Raw genomic sequence first — 23,711 nt, 5'->3', positions numbered from 1 at the left:
CTTGGTGAATATATCCGCCTGCCTGGAGAGGGTCACGTCCCAACTGCACAGGAACAGAGGTTCCTCTGCTCTGGACTCTTCCGGACCTCGCCCTACGTACCTCTTCCTCTGGCTGTTCATTTGTATCCTTTACTGTAAACTGTAGTAGTAAGCATAGTGTTTTCCTGGGTTCTATGAGTCATTTTCAAAGCTGAGGGGGGTCATGGGAGCCCCCTGATTTGCAGTTGGCTGTGCAGAAGTGTGGGTTGCCTGGAGAACCCATTTGCAGGTGGCATCTGAAGTGGGGGCAATCTTGTGGGATTGAATCCTTAACCTGTGGGTCTGTGCTAACTCCAAAAGTCATTGTGAAAATTGACTTGAAGTGTGGAATACCCAGTTGATCTCAGAGAATTGGCTGGTGTCAGAAAACAGCAAATAGGACCCAACTTGATCCAATTTTGCACCTCTAGCTGCTTGCCTCCATGCTCCCTTGAGTTGATCTGGTTTGAGACTAAGTAAAAAGAAACTGATGGATATGCCAATGCGCTGCTTAGCAGTGAGATCCTGTAACTTCCCTGCTTCAGGGGGTTCCTGCTGCTTGTGGGCCTGGACTTAGAAGACAGGGAAGTGAGGCGTCCTGGTGGAGCCACGTGAGCCCCAAGTCCCCAGCCCCCAAAGGAGCTAACAGATGAGCAGAATCAATACTCCCACTGGCTGGTCAGTTCATGAGCAGAATCAATTCTCCCTAAGTCAGTTCAAAGGTTAATGGCGGATTCTCGTTCCTTCGTTCCCCAGTCCTTCAGATGGTTATAATCTTATCAAAACGGATCACATTTTCTTTAACTCATAAAGTCTAATTACATATTTGTCCTCTCTTACCAGCGACCCAGTGACAAGATGTCAGTTACTACCTTGCAAATGGCTTGTGCCATCTTTCTTGTGTGGCTTCTTCCTATTTTCACTCTCACTTTCTACATCCTATTCCCACGGCTTTTTCCCAGATCCCGGAGTCAGCCTCCCACAGGCCCTCCGAGCGCTAAGAAGCCTGCAGCCCAACTGAAATGGTGGAGACGCTGTCCTGCGAGTGCCTTGTCCCGAGGAAGGGTCGGGAGAGCAGCTTCTGCCCAAGAAGAGCTTGTGTCACGGAGGCCACTGTCAACTCGGCCAGCAGCTAGCTGAGTGCACAGAGGATGTACAGGGCGAGGGAGGGGGTGCTTGTCTATACGCAGTTCATGATTCCATGGCTCTGTGTGTGTGTGTGTGTGTGTGTGTGTGTGTAGAGGGCAGATCCAGCATCTGTTGGCCTGTTTCCTCCTATCCATTGCAATCTGACCTGAGAGGGAAGGACACAAGAGGAATTTTAAGGCACCCATTTCTGGAGCAGTCAACCGCTCTGCCTGACACCCCAGGAGTGTCTAGCAAACCCCTTCACCTCTGTATGAAAGGAGAGTTGCTTGAGGTCCCTCCCCAGAGGCCCAGAAGAGGCCCCGGGGCGGGGGGGGGGGGGGGCAGAAGAAAAGCAAGAGCCCGCTTTGGTTTCCATAACCCCACACTCAGGAAGGGCCCAGGCCAGGCCCACTCAGAAGTTGATTCTTCCTGGGGCCTGAGAAGCTGAGGGAGCCTCAAAAGCAGAACTGGAAGGGTAGAGTCTGGGCCAAGATAGGGCATAGTCCTGCAACTGTGGTGGTTTCAGGCATGACCGGCAGGACTCTCAGTCCTGCCCCCTCTTCTCTGTCCCCATTCCCCTCCCACCCCAGGCTCTCAGCTCTTATTTCTCCTGTAAGAACACCATCTGCCAGCAGGAAACACCAGGAGGTTGCTACATCCTTACTGAGAGGTTTCTCTGTTCTCTGGCCAGAATAAATCAAATGACATTTTATACATTAATACCAGAACCATTCATCCACTGGGACCTCTTACACATTGGTTTTTCCTGACCTACTGAAGGGCACAGGGCCACACTCTCAGAGGTACAGACCCCTAGCTGCAGAAGCTTTTCTTTCTTTTTTTTTTTTAAATTATTTATTTGAGAGAGTGAGCAAGAGAGAGCATACGCCAGGGGAGGGGCAGAAGGAGAGGGAGAAGTAGACTCCCCACTGAGCAGGGAGCCCGATGCAGGGCTTGATCCCAGGACCCTGGGATCATGACCTGAGCTTCAGGCAGATGCTTAACCAACTGAGCCACCGAGGCGCCCACTGAAGAAGCTTTTCAGTCACCCAGCTGTCTTCCAGGGAGTAGCTAGATCAGGTAGTTTTGATGGAAAGGGGAGACCTGCAGCCTGCAAGCTGGGACCCTCAGCAGCTGAGAGCTGACAGTCTCCCGTCTTCTGGCATCTCTGCTGATCTTTGTCTTGAGAATTACCCTTCCCTCCTGCTCAGCCTGTCCAGTAGGGGGGAGGCTAAGCCCAGACCCAATTCCCAGTCCCAGGAATAAGCTTGTGGATCTATCAACATAACCCATCTTCCTGATCTCCATTATTGCTTTAGGGATGAGCATGTCACCCAATGCTGGATTTTTGTTGGAACTGTTGGAAAAGGGACTTCATTCCTCTGAAGCTGCAAAACCATGAGGTTGTAGGCAAAGAGCTACCCAGGTTGCTCCTGGGGAGAGTCTGCCTGGCCCTGATGCTAAGCCAATGCAGCCAAAGGGTAAGGCTGGAGGGAGGCAGCTTCGGGGCATGATGTGAGCACCCAGCTGCACAAAGTGTCCTAAATTGCATCCCACAGCAAATCCAACAACAGTAACGACAATCCTTCCCATCACAGGTCCCGGTGCCCTATCTCACCCGGCTTTAATTCGGTTAATCGTCTAACTGTTATCCCTGCCTCTAGTCTTGCCGCCCTCAAGTCTTGTCACCATATTGCAGGCATAATGATCTTTAAAAAAAAAAAAAAAAAAATCAGGTATCCACATACACATTACCTAGCTCTCTCAGCCAAAAAGATGCACTCACATCCCAGCTGCGGTGGCCACACACAGCACCCAGATTTTGGTTTCTAATATCATTATCCAAAAAAATGAAACCAGGGCTCTTTGGAGAAATGGCTGATTCTAGGACCAGGGCAGGAAATACACAAAATGAACCTGGAGTATCTTGTTGTGCCTGGAAGTAAACAGATGCTTTAAAAAAAAAAAAAAAAGATGAAGGAATGTTAAAAAAAGACACAGGAGCCCCCTAAAAGAGCTCTTACTGGCCAAAACTGGAACAATTTGAGCAAGAAAATAAATGAAGTTGTATTGGACTATAATCCAAAGTATAAAACCCATGAATCCATACTGATAAACTAAATGTTTGAATAAATAGATAAATCTCCCACACAGAAAAATCCCAAATAATTTGTGTAGATACTCCATCTTCAAGAAAGTAGGGCATAACTCTGCACTCCTTAAGTGTGGGCTGCACCCAGTGATTGTTACCGTCTAAATGTCCGTGTCCCCCTCCACATTTGTATGTTGAAATACTAACCCCCAATCTGATGGTATTAGGAAGTGGGGCCTTCGGGAGGGATTAGGTGGTGAGGGATTAGGGATTAGGGTGGAGTCCTCATAAATGGGATTAGTGCCCTCATGATAGAGGCCCCAGGGAACTTGTTCGCCCCTTCTCCCATGTAGAAGGACATAACAAGACACAAGAAGTCTGTGACTGGGGGAAGGCCCTCACTCAACCATGCAGAAAGGCAGGTACCCATGAAGTGACCTCACTGGAGAAGTGAACCCTATATGTGGGGATAAGTGAGTCAAGATCACAAGACCCTGACACATGAGGCACAGACTCCCAATAACAGTATATCCTCACTGACTCAGGCTCTTTCTGTTTGGAAAAATGACAATGGGGTGGAGGGGTGGGGCAAGTCTTGTCATAGCATCCACATGCACAGGACCCAGGAGGGTCAGGAGGGCTGGGCCAGATCTAAGGTGGCACCAGGAAGCTCTGCAGCCAGAGTCCTTGTGCCTTCACTCGCTGCCCTCCCCTCTGCAGATCAGCTCCTCTCTCCTCTGCACCGTTCTCTTTTCCCTGCCAGATTCGCTCCCATGTGCTCTGCCTTTCTGCCTTGGAGCTTCCGCTTAGCCCTCGTTTTTGCAGGTGCCCCTAGCAGCCCTTCTCTAAGTCAGGGCCTTCCAGCTGGACTTCCCTGTTAGCTGCCTCATCCCCTGGGTATTGCTACCCCAAATTCTTTCCCAGAGAAGTGGTCGGATGGTCCTGCTCACCTCTTCACACCAGGACCAGCCTCGTTCTGCTCACCGCCTGTTCATCCCAGTGGTGAGTGACGCAGTCAATTCAAGCTACTATAACAAGAATACTACAAACTGGGAGGCTTACACAAGCGAAACCTACTTCTCACCGTTCTGGAGGCTGGGCAGTCCAAGATCAGGGTGCCGGCAGATCCAGTTCCTGCTGAGAAACCTCCTCCTGGTTTGCAGACTGCCATCTTATTGTAAACCCGCCTGGCAAAGAGAGAAAAGCAAGCTCTCCTGCCTGTTTTCATAAGGGCACGAAACCCATGGTGAGGACTCCACCCTCCTGCCCTAATTCCCTCCTTAAGGCCCCACCTCCTAACACCATCATGTTGGAGGTTAGAATTTCAACCTCTGAATTTTGAGGGGACATAACCATTCAGTCCCTAGCAGTGAGGGAAGGATCTCCTGCCCTAAATAGTGGAAGCTGACCAAACAGACGGCATCTAACACCGAACGGATGAGACTGACAGTCGTTTCTTAGTCATATACCCACAGTCTGGAGGAGGAGGACACCACATAGGATACAGGTGTCCTCAACCCCCATGGGGGTTATGCCCATGGGCGAGTGAACCAGCAAGGACTGTGGAATGCAGGCACTGTAGTAACAAGAAGATACAGCGGCCCTGATTCCTGCAGGAGGACGTGATTGGCTTGTTGGAATAGCTTCCTGGGTTGGCGGGCAGATGGGTTCGTGGAACCCAGTAGGTTGAAAGTTGGGTGGAGTGCAGCTGGTCCAGTGGACAGAGGAACTAGCGAGGCAGGGTGACCATCTGATGAGAACAGGCTCAAAGATTCACAGCAGCACATGAAATTGTAGACCTTACAATACAAGTTTCTGAATCAGCTGTCCCGGTGACAAGTGCCACCTCGGGAGGAAGGCGGAGTGTGGAGCAGGGCCACACACGCTACTCAACGTGGCAGCCCAGATATCAGGACTAGCATGGCAAGTGGGAGAGTGAAATGGAGAGCAGATACTTGGAAACCCAATGGGATAGCTTCCTAGAAGCAGCTTGTATTTGATTTCTGTATCAGCCCGTGCTATGACCAGAGATCCAACACTGGGAAAAAATAAAATTCTCCCCTAATTTGCTGCTTGGACTTATGAGTAAGCACAAAATATTTCTTACTGAAAATGTAGATTATCTCTTGCCTGCAGTAGCCACACGGGCTTGCCCGTCTTCTCTGCCCTGACACACCCACGCCCTCAGACCTCAGCAGGCTCTGGAACTGGCCCACAAATGCTCCTGCATGGACACGATCACTGCCTGCCCATCCCTTATCCATTGCCATCATTTAAAAATCCCATTTGTCCCATGTTTCTTCAAGCTTACTCTTAATGCCTCTGCCCTAAGCCTGACCCCCTTGCCCCCAGAACACCACCTGCTGGTCACAGTCATTAAAGGAACATGTCCTATCCCCAGGACCCTACTGAGGGCCCTAATGAGGACCTAAGGAAAGGAGGGCGTTCTGCTGAGCCCACCCCTGCGCTCACACTACATCCTCCCTGCTCCCCCCTCTGCTCTCCTCCTGGAAGGCACAGCCCCTGCCCTGGATCCCTGCCTTGGCCACCGGATCAGGGTTTGGACCTGATACCCATGAGCAGGGTCTTCGTGAAGAGTGGGAAACGTTGCCAAGTCTCCCCCTCAGGAGTAAAGCCAGGCAAGAGAAGATTGTCCAGTGAACATCGGAGAGGAAAGACCACCAAGAGGGGTGTGACATTGCAGAGCTCACTCTCCTTTATTTCAATAAAAACCAAGGGTAAATACTGCTTATATTTTGTGGCATTTCCAGGGCTGGGTCTTCTCTACCCCTTGTCATTTTTGAACCCCCAACTGGGATACCCCAGAACTTTATGTCCAGCAGAGCAGATGGTCTTGCCGGCACATTCACCTGTACATCCAGGATTAAAATATGCTCACAGAGGTAAAACATGGTTTACCCAGGCAGTATTTTATTCAAATGAAGTTTGCAGGTGAACTCTCTAGGGACAGAGGACCACTTCCTCTGTACCTAAAGGGCAGAGAGGAAATGCAGCCCGAAGAGGATGTGCGGGAGGTGAGGCAGAGGGGCTGGGCTGGGTGGAGGACTGCAGAAGACAGAGCTGGACCACGGAGTCTGCCTAGTGAGGTGGAGTGAGAGGGAACGTGGATACTGATCCAGCTCTAAAGGGGGCTTGTTTCCACGTCAGCCCCTGACCTGACCCAGCTGCCCCCATCTCAGAGAAGAAGGGGCTCAAACATCAGGAGATGTGGATGATAGAGAGGGCAGTAGGGTCATGGCCTGGACAGGCTCACCAAGTGCAGAGCTCTTCCCACTGAGAAGAACACGGACCCCATAGGCAGGCAACTGGGAATTCTATGGGATCGACTGGAAAAGCTCTAAACATCGGTATCAGGAGAATTGTTTGGGTGGTCTGGAGCAACTTTCATGTGATAAAACAGGCTTTTCTGAAAGGACAGGGAACCCCAAGTTCCTGATCACCTTACTGAGGCTGTTGGAACTTCTAAATCCTCTCTGCTTTCCTCTCCCTTTCCAAGATCTTCCTTCCATTCCAGCTGCCTCTATGGGGTCAGAGAATTCCCAGCCAAAGCAGATGAACTCCAGGATGCCTCTGGGATAATTCTGAAGCCAGGAAAATGAAGGTGCAAAGTCACCCTGGAATTGGAAAAAAGGGGCATTTTCTTGAGTTCGACAAGCATTGGAGCTCAATGTGCGAGCTTGGGGCCAGTCCTGTCATGGTTCCGATGGGATGTAGGGCTGTTTACAGATGAAAAAGAGCTTATTGTCACAGGAAGCATCATTCCATGACTGAAGCGAGGACATCTTTATATTGGCACAGTGTTCATTGTTCCCAAAATTGTTGGGTTCACCTGGAATCCAGAACCTACCGAAGGAAAAAACAAAGAAAAACTTTGTTTCCAATGAAGAAATGAGTGGCTTCATACCCAGCTATGATCCTGGGTGATAGCATCACGTTTTTGCTCCCATGCCTGAGAGGAAGGGGACTGGTGAGCTGTCAACCTCAAAACCTGCAATCACTCCCCCAAGTTAGGGCCAAGCCAGCCCACCGCTCTCAAGGCCCTACGCAAACCCACATTGCAAAGCCCAACACTTAGAACAGGGGCCCTGCTGAGGCTGGGTGTAAGGCCATGCTGCCAAACCCCAGAAGCCATAGAGAGGCCACGGATTTGTCCCCAGTCCCATGAGCAATGAGTGGCAGAGAACAGGGAAGAACCACAAACCCTGTAGTCACCCCATCCTTTGTGCCCTGGCCCTGGCCTAGGAAATCAGGCTGGATAGGAGGCTCTGGGGCTTACCGTGCACTCTGGACCTTGTCAAATGGAGTCTTATCTACCCAGCACCAATCCCCCTCACTCCCGGCTTTGGTCAGGCCGATCCAGTAGAAAAGTCCACCTTGTACAGAAACTCCTGTAGGGAAGGAGAAGGAGTGAGACATCGCCACGACTCACAGCTGGAACATCTGTCTCTCTGGGTGTCCTTCACCTGTCCTCAGTGACAGCTCCATGGACACACCACACACTGACCTCTCTCAAGCCCCTTCCTCTCCCTACCCAGAGTCCATCTTCCAAATTCTGATTTGTCTTTACCCCACAACTAACAGACACAGGACTCAGGCCTTTCGGCCCCTCAGGAAGCAGGTGTTAAGCACAAGAAAGACTCAGCTAAACCCCAGAGCAGGGACCCCAGGAGAAGGGCCCAGATCATAATAACTAAATGTAGTGAGCACTTAATATGCATCTACTCAGCTCTTCTCTGAAGCAGGACTATTATCATGTGTGTTTCATTGATGAACAGTCTGAGCTAATGAAGTTAAGTAACCTACCCGGGGCTCTAGGGCTAGTTAGGAGCAGGGTTGGGATTCTAGACTGACTCCAGAGCACACACTCTTACTCTACTAGCCCATCTCCCAGATGAAAGGGGCTCGTTCAATATTCTGCTGACCAGGTAGGAGATTTCTTGGGTTACGTAGTGTTTTTAATGCTATTCACAAATGCTTTTGTTTTCTGGGCCCATGGAAAGATTGTACCTCCCAGCCCTCTCTGAAGCTGGGACTACTGCATCGTTTGCTTTGCTCAGTGAAGTATGAGCAGAAGTGATATCTGTTATTTCCAGGCAGAAGCTTAAGAGCCAACGTGTTCTCTTTCCCTGCTTCAGCAATCGTGGAAACATACGTTGAGATGAAGTCTCTTTTGGCGGAGGTCCTTGAGTAACCACAATGGGCAGAACCCCCTGCAGGCCTTTGTTGGACATGCAGTGTAACTGAGAAGTAATCCCCCACTGTCAGGTCACTGATATTTGGGGAATTTTGTCACTGCACCATACTCCTGCCCATCCTGCCTGAAACAGCTATTAATACACCCCCTTCCAAGAGCCCATCAGAACAGCACTTACCTGTTCACTCTCTGAGGCCACCGAGGTCAGGTGTGAATCCCTGGACATACAGAACTGCTGGGCACTGTACCAGGTCTTTGGGATGTGAGAAAAGTAGTAAAAATTCTCCTTGAAGTACTTCCAACCTTGAGAAATCATCTGCAGAACGTCATCTGGAGAACAAGGTGAAAGATGAACACTGGGGTCCCTGTTTCCTCTGGGTGCTGGCTGCAGGTGGCTCTCAAGTGGGGTCGCAGAGACAGCAGTGGATGGAGCTGGGCTCTGGGGTCCTGGGGTCCTTGTGTGGGGCTCAGGGACACTGTCTGACCTGCGGAAAGTCTGGCTGAGAGTGGTAGAGTCTCTGGGTTAAGATAGGGGAGAGTTAGAGACATTGATCAAGAATCTGTCTATCCCCCGAGAGGGAAGCAATTCTCTGTCGACCATCACAAGGGGCTGAGCCCCCCAGCTTTGGGGAAGGAACTCAATGGATAAATAGCTAGGTGTGGGCCAGGACAGAGACTCCCTAATGCCTTCATACTCTGTGCCTTGGTGTGAGAGCCCATGCTGGCTCCTGGTCCCTTCTCTCCTGAACAGCCCCTAAGTCCTCCAAGCCCACTGCTGAGCCCTTGCTTCTTAACTGTCCAACCATGCCTGCCCGGTTCCTCTTCCCCTTCCTTCCACACACACCAGCCTGACGGCCTCATGCTTGAGGCTGTTAAGGTCCCATGGGCCACTGGTCAGCTTGCAACATTCTTTTTTGAGTCACTTACTTTGCCACTTGAGCAACTTGCTGATGTTCTCCAAACTGCTCTGGAGTCCCCGGACCTTTGCATTTAAAGAACTGGCTTTGTCCAAATCTCTTTTTAACACTGGAATTTGGGTATTTAAATCATTGACCTCCTCCCATCTTCTTGTTAACATCTGGAACAGTGTTCACTGTTTCCAAAATTGGAACAATGTGCGTTCTCAGATCAGGAAGTTGGAAGCCGATGCACCTTCACACCGGCTTCCAACTTCCTGATCTGAGAACGCACATGATCCAGGCTGGCATTCACCATCCCGACCTGGATGCTGCTTGCCTCCACACCACCTCTATTCCTCCTGATCTCAGAACCCAGAGTGCTGATGTTGTCCACACGGCCTTTCAGCAACTGGGCATTGGTCTTTACATCTGATACTGTGTGCATAAACCAGGGATCTGGATTTGAGAAAGTCAAGAGGTCAGCCAAGGGGATTGCCAGGGACTGGGAGTGTTGTCAGGGTGATAAAAGGAAGGGAAAGGAGGGGATAGGCTCAAGCTACCCAAAGACCTGTTGCTTACCCTCCATTCATTTGTAATGTACTCATTCAACAAACACGCGATGGGCACTGAGTGCTGGCCAGGAACTCTTGGAGATGCAGATAATGCAAAGACTAACAAAACACAGACTCTGTTGGAGGACCTCACAGGCAAGCAGAAGTGGGGATTAGTACCCAGTCCTAAATTTTCTTTGTGTGTTCAGGGCACAAAGGATGCCCTAGTTATCTGCTTGCTGCATCCCCGGGGCTCCATCACCCACTTTCCAGCTCTCTCCCCTGCGGTGACATCAGATAGGGCAGCACACTTCCCACATCTGCCCACGGGCCCTCTGTGGCCAGGATGGGAGCCAGCCAGGCAGGACAGACTTCCAATCTGAAAGTGACTTTTCCTCCAGAGAATATGGAAAGAGGGAATTATGAAACCATTTCTCCCCTTCCCTTGTCCCACCCACTGTCACTCTCTGTTCAGGTCACAGGCTTGCATGCTAGATAGGAGACCAATGACGAACCAAGAGGAAACTCTGCTCAGAGGCTCTGAGTCTGAGACCAACTTTGTCCCAAAGCCTTGAAAGGAAAAGACACATGCTCCCTTCCCCTGCTGTCTGGAGACCTGGTGGGAAGGAGAAGGCTCTGCTAGCAGAGAACATGAGGGGCTGGACAACGCAAAAGAGGAGGAAAGATAAGTCACACATCCGGTGAACAAGTAGGAAGCCTCCCTTGATGTGACCTCAGCAGGAATGGGAAGAAGAATGAAGAAAGCATGAAGGGGTCCTGGTAAGAATGGTGAACCAGGAGATATCTCCGCTCATTGGCAGATCCTCCACCTCGTCGATTGGGGCTGAGGACACAGTTGGAAGTCCTTCTTTTGTGGGGTCAGGAAACAGTTTGCTCACTGCTAAGGGCTGCCCACAAGGCTCCAAATAAAAGGGACAGCTCAGGGGGTGGGGTGGGGATGACATGGGATGAAGAAATGGGTGAATGTTTCCTGGGGACAAAAGAGCATATCCTTGAGCACAAGCATGCAAATGCTGATCCCAATCAGGAAAATCTCCCTGGAATCAGGAAGGAGAGAGGAGCAGCTCATCTTACTGGGGACAGGGGACCCCCATGAATGCACCTGGAAAGAGGAGAAATGAGACAAATGGAAAAGCCAGAAGTGGGAGACACAATTGGACAGCAGGAAGGAGAGGGTCTGGACGTTGAGGGAGCTGGCTGTGGAGAAGGACAAAACTGGGACAATAAAACCTGAGGACTTACAGAGAGTGGCCTACAGCAAGTTGGAGGAGGTCAGGCCCAGAGTCAGGATGATGAGTGTAGCCTGGACCATGAGAGGCTTCCTCAGAACCAGACACGGGCCCATCCTGGGAGGAGGCTCTACCAGAAGAAGAAGAGAACATTTGTTGAAGGACCCGCCAACAGCAGAACACAGAGCAGCAAGCAGATTCTGAGCAGAGGCTGGTGCTTGCCTTGGGGCCAGAGGGAGATGTTCTGCTTATCCACAGTGAAGTGCACATCTGGGACCTCCCTCTCAGCAGCCTTCATCCTGCACGCTCACCCCTGCAGCACATGTGCTTCCAGCTGGCTGGCTCCCCAAGGACCTTTTATCTAGAAGAAACAGGAAGTGAGTCCCACAGGAGGTGGTCATATCATCCCAAAGTTCCCCATTCCTGGCTTAGGCACCTTCCCTGGCCACAGCCACAGGTCAATCCTCTCTGCAAAGTTCTGAGCTCTCAGGAAGAGGCCATTTGTCTTCTTCTCCAGGGGCCTGTTACACGGACACTTTAACCCTATTGTCCCAACACTACTCTAGTTCTTTTATAAGACTCCCTTCATCCGTCGTCCATCTATGCGTGCATTCATCCCACAGATACATACTGAGTGCCTCCTAAGTACCAGGCCCTGTGCAAGGACTGGGCCACAGAGATGGCTAACTCACAGTCTGTCCTCCAGCAGCTCACAGTCTGGTAGGAAAGACCGACCAGAGCAAATAAATTACAATACAGTGTGATGAGCGTAACAGTAGAAGAATATGCACCATTCAAAGGAAGCACAAAGATGGGATAATGGTAAAAAGTTCCAGGGAGAAGGATTAGCATATTCAGAAGTATGGGGGCATAAGACAGCATGGAGGTCCGTTTGGTGGTGTTGGAATGTAAAGTATGTGACAGGAGTGGGAAGGGCATGGGGCTAGAGGCACCTGGGGTCATATTAAGAAGCTTGAACTTTGACTTATGGATGATATGGAGCCAATGAAGGCCTTCAGGTAGGAGAGAGACAAGGACAGGGACATTGAAGAAAGTTCACTCTGATAGTAGTGAGGAACATCGAATAGGATGTGGGAAGCCTAGAAGCAAAGAGACCAATAAGAAGACCACTGCAATAAAATACTTGCTGTTATTAAGGCATCTTAGATGATATAGCATCCCTTTACAAAAGTGGGGCTTGGAGATTCAACATGTAAGTGTAAGATGTGGGTTCTCCTCCCTGCTTCCTGCACTTGTGAGCTTCTCAAAGTGGGAAGGCTCAGCGCCATCAGGCCAGGAACTGCTCCTTCATATGTGGGAGAAGCCAAGGGCAAATAGGAGCTGATATGGGGCTCAGTGAAGGACTAAGTTCTCTCCTGGGAAGCTTCTTATGCTTTGAAGAAGTCTGCCACATCTGAGAAACCTGGTACATAACAGATTCTAAAATATTACTTGGAAGATAGGAAAGAGAAGATGGAAGAGAGGAGAGGAGAGAGGGAGGGAAAAGGAAGGGAGTTGGTCCAGATTAGATGGATGGATGGTTGGCTGGCTGGCTGGCTGGCCGGCTGGCTGGCTAAATAGATGGGAAATCAGTGGATGGAAGAGTTGATGGCTGATCATTTCTCAACCCTGAAACCTACAGTCTGTGGATCAGGATCTGTCTTCCAGAAGCTACTGCTTCTTTCTAGCAGTTCTCATTCATTTCCACAGCAAAGACATGAGAGAATTGTGATTTATACCTTACCCAAAAATGCATGACAATTCTGGCCACAGGATGAGAAAGCTGGCCCAGCCTTGCTGAATCTGGGCCAGTGGATCTGGGTGACAGTGCGGCGTCAGGGACAAGGGTTGGAAATAAATGAGGAAGGCCAAGGAAATGGCCAACTCTCCTTGCAGGGGCTTCTGCTACTTTTATATCTGAGAGGATCCCACCTCCCTACTCAGCCCGCTATACTTACGAGTCCCTTGCTGCTCTCTCTCCAGGTGGGCTGGGCCTCAGACTGGAGCTGCTCCTCTCACTGGATGAGGACTGACCCAGAGGGGAGTCTTCACCACAATTCCCACATGGCGGGAAAGAAGCTGGGCCACAGGGGTGGTGTCCCTTTCACCCTATCTCATCTCCTCCCTACCCATATTCTGTCTGTAGTTTCCAGGACTGCTACCTCTTCTAACCTTTAACATTAGCTAATCCCCCAAACTGAAGGCCTCACACTAACTCACTGCCTATCTCTGAACACTTATGACTATACCCACTCTCTTCAGGCTGCTCATTTGGTTGCAGAACCTTGGTTCCACCAGTGTTCAGAAGGGGTTAGAATGTTCTGCTTCTGGGCTATCATGTTTGGTACCCAGTCAAATCCCAGAGTCGTCTCAGCCCTTCTGCTTCTGGCTTCTGGCCCTACATCCACAACCTGTTATAGTCCAGGGCCTGGGGTAGAGAAGAAGCCAAGTTACTCAAGGCTCTGGTAGAAGGGGCTTTGGAGATCCTGGTCCCCTCCTGAGGCATGTGAGGGACAGAAGCTGCCACACAATATGACCTGGAGTGTGTGGCCTCTTCCCTGTCAAAGAGTTGACTTTTCCCAGACCTCTGCTGGTTTGTAGCATGAGGTACTGATGAAATGCCTATATGCCCTCTCACTGGTCCCAGGAAAGGATCCAGAGGCTGCACCAAGCTGGAGCCCACTGCGTAAGAAGGGCTGGGCTTGGGGGGGCACGTCTACTCTGAGTGATGGAAATGGGAGCCTCACATAGATATTCTGCTGATCCAGCATGAGGAAGCTAAGCAAGAAGCAACCAAAATCCTGGACTGTGGGCCCACTGAGGTTTTAGAGATGGTGGATGTAAAAGTCCCAGCCATGAGGAGTTTCATTTCCCACTTGGCAGGGAAGGAATGAGTCACGAGCTCTTTTCCTAAGGCTGTGCTCACCTATCTGCAGGTATTGACTGAGCACATCTCCCGTGCATCCCTCTGGGGGTCTTTCTGGCCCCTGACCTGACAGCCTGGGAGGAAAAAAGACAGAGAAGGAGGCAGGTGCCTCAGCCATACTCTCCTGCCAGGAAAATGGGAGGTTCTCCTGGACACTCAGGCAAGTCCAGCTCTTCCAAACAGAGGAGGAACTTTGGGCCAGACTTAGAGTGACCAAAAATCACTGCTGTAATAAGAGGAAGGGAAGTTCATGCTCAGCTCTCTGTTTTCCCACTCGCCATGCCCCTGGGGCTCGAAGACCTTCTTTGGAGAAGGGTGGAGGAAGGAAACAGGCCACTTCTCCCCTTCTCTGGTCAGGACTCTCCTTCTGCTTGGGGGTGGACCATGGACACAATCAGCAGGAGTGGAGAAGAGACCTAGGCTGCTTGAAATGCCCCAGGAGGGCCAAGACTCATCTCCAAGGAGAGGAATCCAGGTCCCTCCAGTCAAGGAAATTAGAGTGGACAACACACCGGGAGAGGGGGTGGGGAGGAGAAGGGGGATGCAGAGAGGGGAGAATGGCTATGACGTGAGAAAGAAGACACTGTGACAGCTGGTCAGCCTTGTCCACAGCCTCAGAGAGGACCCTTGTGTGTAATGTGATGCCAGGTTTGACCAGCAGACCCCAGATAATCAAGGGATCCCAGGCTACCCTCTAGGAATGTGTCCTGGCAACAGGGGCGAGGGCAGAGAAACCAACAGGAAAGCAATTCTAGGTGGGACCGCTCATCCTTGCATTCCTCTGGGACACTCACTGTGCACCAGATGCAAGGAGAAAGACAGCTAGAGACCTGCCTGCAGAAATAGTGTTCCTCTTATTGAAAACATGTGCATCTCCCAAGACTCTCCCAAGACTGAAAAGGACCAAGGACCAAGGACACTGCAGGGGGCCCCTCCAGGTCTCCCTTGACCTTGGGAAAAGGTTCCTCTTTTTCAGGACATTATGTAGGGGCAGGTTTCTCTGGAACAATGACAATGGGCCAGACCTCAGTGAACAGGCCATTACATCTGGTGGCATCATAAGCAGGGTGGGGTGGATATGGGTGAGTAGCCTGGCTATATGGAAGGATCATTGTGTTTCAAGCTGCTTTGAAGCATCCAAGTCAAAGAGCTCTTGCCTGTGACCTCAGCAGGAAAGGCAGATTCATGTCAGGAAAGTAACAAGGGACTCTTGGGAAAAGTATGCCTAGTTTCTTTTTAAATCTTTTATTTCTTTATTATATCACTAATGATGATATTCATTATAGAAAAAAATCCAGGTAAGCAAAAAGAAAAAAAAATGATCTACCACCAAAAAAAAAGCTGTACACAGTCTTTCTTCCTAACTATGTACTTGTGGGTACATATGCATGTACGTGTGTGTACGTATGTACATATATCCATAGCTATATCTAACTATGTGCATATATTTATATAAGTATCTAATAGGACAGCTCCTGCTTATTTTCCTCAGCATCCTTCCCATCCCCATTTCTGATATCAAGAGTCCCCTTCCTTTGGGAAATGACTCCCCCTTTTTAGCCCCCACATTGCTTGGTTCAGAGCATCAGCATGTTGGGTTCCTATCACATCACATCACTCTGACACAGTCTTCTTTCTGCCTTCTGTTTCTATTTTTAAGGACCTTTATATTGGGCCCAACCAGATAATCCAGGATAATTTCCCTATCTTAAAGCCAGCTGATTATCAAACTTATTTCCACTTTGCCATGCCATGTAAATACTCTTAGGCTCTGGGGATTAGAATGTGTACATCTTTGGGGCCATTATTCTGCCTACCATATTAAGTTAGGGTAGCCTTAATAGAACCATTCAGAAAGCTTGGTATATATCCCTAGAATTTGAGAGATAAAGAATCTGGTACTTGACACATGAAAGAAAGGTCTAAGGCCTTCAGTAGGTGAATGGATGAATAAACTGGTACACACCCAGATAACAGAATATTATTCAGCACTAAAAAGAAATGAGCTATCAAGCCATGAAAGGACATGGAAGAACCTTAAATGCATATTATTAAGTGAAAGAAGTCAATCTGAATAGGCTACATACTATATGGTTCGAACTATATGACATTCTGGAAAAGGCAAACTATGGACACAGTAAAAAGATCAGTAGTCGCCCAGAGATAACAGGGGAGGGAGGGAGGGATGGGTGGAGCACAGAGGATTTTCAGGGCAGTGAAACTATTCTGTATGATGCTGTACTAGTGAGTACCTATCATTATACATTGGTCAAAACCCATAAAATGTACAAGAGTGAACCCAAATGTGAACTACGGGCTTTGAGTGAGAATGGTATGTTGGTGTGGGTTCATCAGCTGTAACAAAGGTACTGCTCTGGTGGGGGATGTTGAGAGTGGAGGAGGCTGGGGGAAGGCTGGGCAGGGGCTGTATGAGAACTCTCTATACTTTGTTTAATTTTACTTGGAACTTAAAACTGCTCTAAAAAGTGTATTTAAAGTGAATGGGGAGGGTATGTGCTATGGAGAGCGCTGTGAATTGTGTAGGACTGATGAATCGCAGACCTGTACAAATAATACATTATATGTTAAAAAAAATAATAATAATAAAAATAAAGTGAATGGGGGAGGGGCGCCTGAGTGGCTCAGTCGTTAAGCGTCTGCCTTTGGCTCAGGTCATGATCCCAGGGTCCTGGGATCGAGCCCTGTAACGAGCTCCCTGCTCCTCGGGAAGCCTGCTTCTCCCTCTCCCACTCCCCCTGCTTGTGTTCCCTCTCTTGCTGTGTCTCTCTCTGTCAAATATATAAATAAAAATCTTTAAAAAAAAATCTTGGGCGCCTGGGTGGCTCAGTCGTTAAGCGTCTGCCTTCGGCTCAGGTCATGATCCCAGGGTCCTGGGATCGAGTCCCACATCGGGCTCCCTGCTCGGCAGGAAGCCTGCTTCTCACTCTCCCACTCCCCCTGCTTGTGTTCCTGCTCTCACTATCTCTCTCTCTGTCAAATAAATAAATAAAATCTTTATAAAAAAAAATCTTAAAAGAAAATGAACATTTAGGATATGCTCCACCTGTGGGTGGCGAATACCAGATTTCAACTGTCCCTATCAAGGAAGACCTTCCTGTCACCTGGAACAAAGTACAGTTTGGGGGTGGGGTGGGTAGGAGTGAGGAGGAGAGAAGGGAGGGGAATAAGACAAGAAGTCAAGCCCTCCCTCCACCATCTCATGCTTCCGTGACTGAGCCTGGCCTGGGCAAGGCGAGAAACGCTAGTTTGATGAGAGTGTGCACTTTTGTGATTATCTGACCAGACTTGGGGGGTATATTAATGTGACCAGGAAAGCTATAAGAGCTGCCTGAGGTTCCATGCAGGCATGCGGAGGAACAAGAAAGGAGAGCAGGTTAGAAGGGGAAATGATGGGAAATCATAAAGGTGCTGTCTAACCGTCCAGCTCATCCAGGAAGCCGGTTACTGAAGGCTAGTTAACTTTTAGGAGGTCCCAGAGCGCTAGGGACCACAGACCCAACATGGGGCAGGAACCACAGGCTCTCCAGGCACCGCTCTGCTCCCAGTCAGACAAAACTTGGGTAACAGTGGAGAGCTGCCGGTTATGGTCTTGAACAGAGAAAAGGACAAGAGGTGAAATTAAGTGAGCCTCAGCCTTTGTGGGGAAGAGATGTCATGAAACACCCAGAAGAGCATCCTCAGAATCAAAACTGTCCCCTTAACCACACCGGTCAGGATTTAGCACTAGTCACTGACCAAGGAGAAACTGAAGAACTGATGTGGACCACAGTGTCACCCGTGGCACATATTTTATAACTCATTAACCCATTTTTCACACTGTTCTCGGCCAGGGTCCCCTCCCCCAGAAGGGCAAGGGGAGGGGTGGAATGAGAGCTAACCCTTCACCTCCAGGCACACTGCATAAATAACTTGTATAATCATCACTTAGTCCTTGAGCACAGGGATCTGGCTTGGCAACTTGAGTCAAGTTCCTAATGCCCAGTGTAAGGAAAAACCAGCCAGTGTCCAGTTCTGTCTTAACGCGACTTCTGTGACGCACGTGCTACGCAAATCTGCGCCCAAACCCACAAAAAAAGAACAAGACCTCTGAAAACCCCAAGTCCCACAATAATATCTCCAATGCCACAACAGGGCTTTCTGTCCTCTGCAAACTAAAACCACTAAGCCAATAAGTTTCAAAATCCCAACCTATGCCCACACTCTAACAAATCATAACACCATTCACTTCATACCCCGATGCTGTGTATGGTTCCCTCCAACTTTCTTCTTCAACTTAGGTTTCTCTTTCCAAATATTTTGATTTTGCTCTTTTTCAGCAAGTAATGAGATAACTGCTCTCAGCCACCATTTCATGCTTTTAGTTTATTTTCCCAGCTTACTATGTACGAACTTCTTTCCCCAACTTAAGCTCTCCAGCTGGCCCTTTAACTGGGTCAGTCTCCCTAACTGGAACCTTAAACTTCCTTTGCCTCCCCATGCTCCCTATAAATGTCCCTGCTCCCTACGGCTGCAGCTTTCATCCAGGACCCTTAGGATGAGCGTCTTCCGTCCTATCTCTACTGGGAATATCCCCACAGAAATGCATGGTATTGCCTCGCATTCATTCACTCCAGCATCCATTTACCCATCCAGTGAAATTTATCAAGTACTCACTGTGTGCCATGTCAAGTTCTATGCCTAGATGTTGGGAATTCCTCCTTGAACAAAACAGCCATGGTTCCTACCCTGCAGCAGAGTGCAATTCTCTCTGGATAATTCTTGGCATTCCACCTGTTTTCTTGCAAGGAAAATAAAGTGTATCTATGATTAAGCCTAAAGCAACAATAAAAAAAAAAATTGCAGTTTAAAATGGTGTATAATATGACATTTTCCCAAACTATTCCTATTTAAAACACAGTACAGAGATATAGAGGCACCTGGGTGGCTCAGTCGGTTGAGTGCCTGACTCTTGGTTTCGGCTCAGGTCATGATCTCATGGGTTGTGGGATCAAGCCCTGTGTCTGGCTCTGTGCTCAGTGGGGAGTCTGCTTGAAGATTCTCTCCCTCTGCCCCTCCTCTCTCTCTCTCTAAAATAAATAAATAAATCTTTAAATAAAATAAAATAAAACACAGTACAGAAATACAGCTCCATGCTTTCATTCCCTGCAAGTAAACCTTTCTCCTAATATATCTGACTCTCAACCACACGAGAACTATATGCTCACAGAGCCCCCTTCCCTGGGTGGGGTGGTAGAGAATGAGAGCTACATGTCTAGGACACAGTGCAGTGGTCCTCAACTCCTGGAACACGTTTGTAAAAAATGCCAGTGCCACATCCCCCAAAATTCTGACTTATTTGGTGTGGGGTGGGGCTCAGGCATCAGCATCTTTAATAACCCTTGAGTGAGTCCTACATGCAGTCAAGGTTGAAAACCATCAATCCAGTGGAAAAATCTGAGTCCTGGCATGGAATCCTGGCTCTTCCATACACTGGTTGGGTGGATGATTTATTTAGGGGAATAGTTCATTCCCCAGAAATAGCTGGCCTTATAAAACAGTGGACTTGAGCACTGAAGAGTCCATTGCAGTACCAGCTAGTAGACAATGCCTTGAAACACTGGGAGCTGCTCTGCAGCATGTAGCATCTGCTTTAAAATAGGGCTGTTTCTTCCCCCAAAATACATGGATCTAGAGTATTTATACCAAGGAGTATAATTAGGTAGTATCTCTCACACTGACATATGATGACCCATCCTCAATGGTATTACTTCATTTCTGAAAGTCTGGATCTGCTGACTTAGGGTACCCAGAGGAGGAATATTTCTACCAGAGAACCCAACAATGATTCCCCCAAGTTAGGAGCTGGGACCGCTATCAGGCTATTTCAAACATCTCATGCCACTGGAAAAACAGTTTTTTTAAAAAAGATCATAGGTTTGGCAATGTCTCAGACTGGGTTTTGCAAAAGCAGACACTGAGATGGAATTTGGTGTACAGGATTTTTTGTGAAGGACCAACATCTGTGGAAGGGAGTAGGAGAAGACAGGATTGGGCAGAGAGATAAGCTGAACTGTTGAAATTTAGTACAGGACCAACAAACTTCAGTCAGCCCCATGAGGAGTTCTGGAGCATAAATGACCCACCAGACTTGTCCTATGTTAGGCTAAAATGTCCATACCTAATTGACCCTGCAAGGCTCCCTGAAGGAGCTAATAGCTGGAGACCATCTGCTTACAGCTCCCCCAACAAACAGTTCAGACAACAAGCTTTTCTTTGAAGGGGAATCTGGGAAGTGTATCTCTATGTCTACCATGTTGGATGGTTGATCCTGACAATCAAGGGAAGAAAGTTCACTGACACACAGATGGGATGTGGTAGGTATCTTCTAAGATGGTCCCCAGTGATTTCTGCCTCCTGGTATTCATGCCCTTGTGATCTTGGAAGAATGACCCTCCCCCAACAATTGCACCTTCAGATGAGACAACAGTCACAGCCAACAGCCTGAATGCAACCTCATGAGAGACTTAGAGTCGAGGTGCCCAGCTAAGCCACATCTGGATTCCTAGCCCACAAACCCTGAGGTAATGAATGTCTGTTGTTAAAGCCACTGAGTTTGAGGGTAATTTGTTAGGCAGCAAAAGATGACTAATACGGGGAGCAGGGAGGATTATGACTGGAACTCAAGCAATAGATACCCAGGGGTATCTTCTAGTTCAACCTGTAAAGTTTGGCATTCTTAACAAATGGGATGGCCAACAGAGTAAGATAGCTCAGAAACAAAGGTCTGACTCATCCCACCAAGTAAAGAACATAGGCAGTTGACATGCTGACTGAAGAGCAAAGGAAGACAGAATAAATGGCTACGGAGGGTGGTCGTGTGGCCTCATGAACTTTGCAGAAACAAGGGTTAAAGCCACTATACCTGTATTTACCTGTCATGTATCTTTTTTTTAATTTAATTTCATTTTTCTTTCTTTTTCCTCTCACTTACATTGGATACCCAGATGAGATCATGACAGAACTAAAGAGGACAATACATCACTCAGTGATGCTGGGCTTGGAACTGGTTGCAATAACTCAAAAGACAGTGGGTTGTCTACTCTTGGAAAGAAGATGGGTCTAGATAGCATATAGCTGCACTAGGTCAGGTAAAAGCAGCTTGAGGAAGTGCCAGGATGAGGAAAAGGGTGTATATGAGTATTGGGCTATAGAATACTTGTCTCTTTGTCCAGGATAGCAGTACCCTTCTTAATAAAGAGAAATCTCAAAATCAGTGGTAGATAGGACCACAACTCTGAGTCAAAAGACAAAAGAGGTTGGACATTTCTTCTTCCCAGCTCCCTGGCACATTACCCAGGCTCAGGCAATCAGATGTCACCATCTGCATGACTGAGACAATAATGCACTGCCTCAGAGATATCTGAGAGTCTTCAAGGGACATGTTGGGAGTCTTCTCTGATGTCCTCCTTTCCTTGGTCCTGCCCCATTTTCCAAGACTTCACATTGAGTCTGAAAACAAGTGGTTACCTTCCCAATAAATTTCTTTCATGCTTAAATTATGCAGACATGGGCTTGTTGTTTCAATCAAGAACCCCAATTGATATACCCACAGAGCTATCTCCTTTCCTATTAAGATTGATCCCGTTTTCCCACAGTGTGTTAAATGGAACACTAGTCCAGAAGTATGCTCAAAATGGGTTCAAAGGTTAAATAAGTTTGGTAAACAGTCCATGCTGTATGTCTTTCTTGAAGATTCATGGTAACTATGCGCATTTTAAAGGTTCTGAGAAGTCCTGTGTTAAGAAAATCTGTTTAATCTTATTTATAGCAGGGGTTCCATTACCATTTTTCTTTTACACTTAATGGATGATACTTCTCACTCTGAGAAACACTGTCCTGAAGCCAAAAAAAGGAAGATTCAGAGGCAGACTACAGTTCCCTCAGATTTCTAAGTTCTAGTTTGTTTGCTCTACGAGATCTTGCCACTTCCCCAGTTGAACCACACAAAGCATCATCACCCCCTTCCAAAGAGGCCATGCTACCCACAGAATATCAACACCATTCTGTTGAGTAATATGTACCTTCCTCATTAATTTCATATACTTTTTTGACATTAATTGTTTTCTTCTCAGGTCTGTTAAAGGCCTCTCTGTTCTGTTTTATTAACCTTACAATTATTTTAATATTACCAAACTAATAATTGCTTTACCAAACATCTTAAAATATGGCAGACCCCCCTTGTTAGCCATTTTTTAAATAAAATTTTCTCTTTTTTTAAGATTTTATTTATTTATTTGACAGAGAGAGACACAGTGAGAGAGGGAACACAAGCAGGAGGAGTGGGAGAGGGAGAAGCAGGTTTCCCGTCCAGCAGAGAGCCCGATGTGGGGCTTGATCCCAGGGCCCTGGGATCATGACCTGAGCTGAAGGCAGACGCTTAACGACTGAGCCACTCAGGCGCCCCTAAATAAAATTTTCTTAGCGATTCTTAACTTGTTCTTTCAAATTACCTTTTGGCAAGTTACAAAAACAAAGTCCTATTGCAATTTTACATAAAGTTTAATTTTAGTAAATTTAGTAATTTTAGTAAAGCTGTAAAATAATTTAGGATGATTTGACATCCTTAAAATAGTCTTCACATCTAGATCCACATGATGTCTGTTTCCATTATATCTGTCAATCTATACTTTTTAGTTTCCTTCATGCAGGCCTCAGCCTTTTTTCTTTTCAAGGGAAGAAGATAAGGTTATTATTATTTGTAGATGATATAATGTTTTAGCTATGAAATCTGAAAGAACCATCTGGAAGAGTTATTTAAATTGATAAGAGAGTTCAGTAATCATATGGACAAAACAATCCACATGAATAACTTTCCTGGGTACACAAAACAACTCATTAAAACTATGAATATATAGAGACATAGGGAGGATTCCAGATATATTTAGGAGCAGAATTAACAGGACCTGGTAATGGGTTTGGTGTTGTTTGTGGGTCCCCTTCTGCCCCCCGATCACTCTCCAGAAAGAACCATGTTGCATCATACCATCTCATTTCAATTTTAGAGTCCAAATTTTATGTCTAGAGGACACTTTTCAAAATTTTTGCCATTCCTAGCTTCAGTACTGCTGGTGAGGTCTTTGCTATGTGCATTCATCTCGTTCTTTTCATTTCAGTCAGGCGGAATGGGCTTAGTTAGCTGGTCAACTCCTACCCCATCATTTTTTCTCAGAAATCTGCCTGTTAAAGCTTCCCTGTGATGATTTCCCTCTCACTCTTTCCTCATTGTTTGATGAAGCAGGAGGGAAAGATCTGCTGGAGTTGCACCGGGAAACTGAAAAGAAGAGTGCAGATTTAGACTAGCAGCAGAGGAGAATGAAAGAGGAAGCTCGCGAGGAACAAGGAAACGGACAGGCAGCCCTGAGACCACATAGTCATACAGTGGCCCTGTACATTTCAAAGGCTCTCAGACCCTTTGAAAAAGGAATCTACTGTGCATGGAGGTTGGCAAGAGAAATGCCAAAGCTCCTTTTCTGGACTAACTCAAAACCTCGCAAGTTATACCTTCAGGAAAAAATATATCAATGTAAATATTGTTATCAGGGCATTGAATTGTTGAGTGACAACCAATGGGA

General features: G+C 47.8%; 1 protein-coding gene across 1 annotated transcript in view; it reads right to left on the bottom strand.

Annotated features, from left to right (window-relative positions):
• Positions 1 to 5,981: 5,981 nt before the first annotated feature.
• Positions 5,982 to 23,711, bottom strand: part of CD207 (CD207 molecule) — a 46,332-nt gene continuing 28,602 nt past the window's right edge. Inside the window, 9 exon segments of the mRNA XM_064572358.1 lie at positions 5,982 to 7,102; positions 7,536 to 7,644; positions 7,887 to 7,896; positions 8,632 to 8,783; positions 9,381 to 9,546; positions 9,606 to 9,808; positions 11,167 to 11,283; positions 11,376 to 11,514; positions 18,754 to 18,877. Coding sequence (XP_064428428.1) covers positions 6,952 to 7,102; positions 7,536 to 7,644; positions 7,887 to 7,896; positions 8,632 to 8,783; positions 9,381 to 9,546; positions 9,606 to 9,808; positions 11,167 to 11,283; positions 11,376 to 11,451 — 984 coding nt within the window. The 5' untranslated portion in view covers positions 11,452 to 11,514; positions 18,754 to 18,877 and the 3' untranslated portion in view covers positions 5,982 to 6,951.

The sequence above is a fragment of the Mirounga angustirostris genome, unplaced genomic scaffold (assembly GCF_029215605.1).
Source record: "Mirounga angustirostris isolate CCGP_5_RB_7025 unplaced genomic scaffold, mMirAng1.0.hap1 SCAF_10, whole genome shotgun sequence".
Taxonomy (NCBI): domain Eukaryota; kingdom Metazoa; phylum Chordata; class Mammalia; order Carnivora; family Phocidae; genus Mirounga; species Mirounga angustirostris.
The sequence above is the reverse complement of the archived record's forward strand: the minus strand, read 5'-3'. Positions and strand labels throughout refer to the sequence as shown.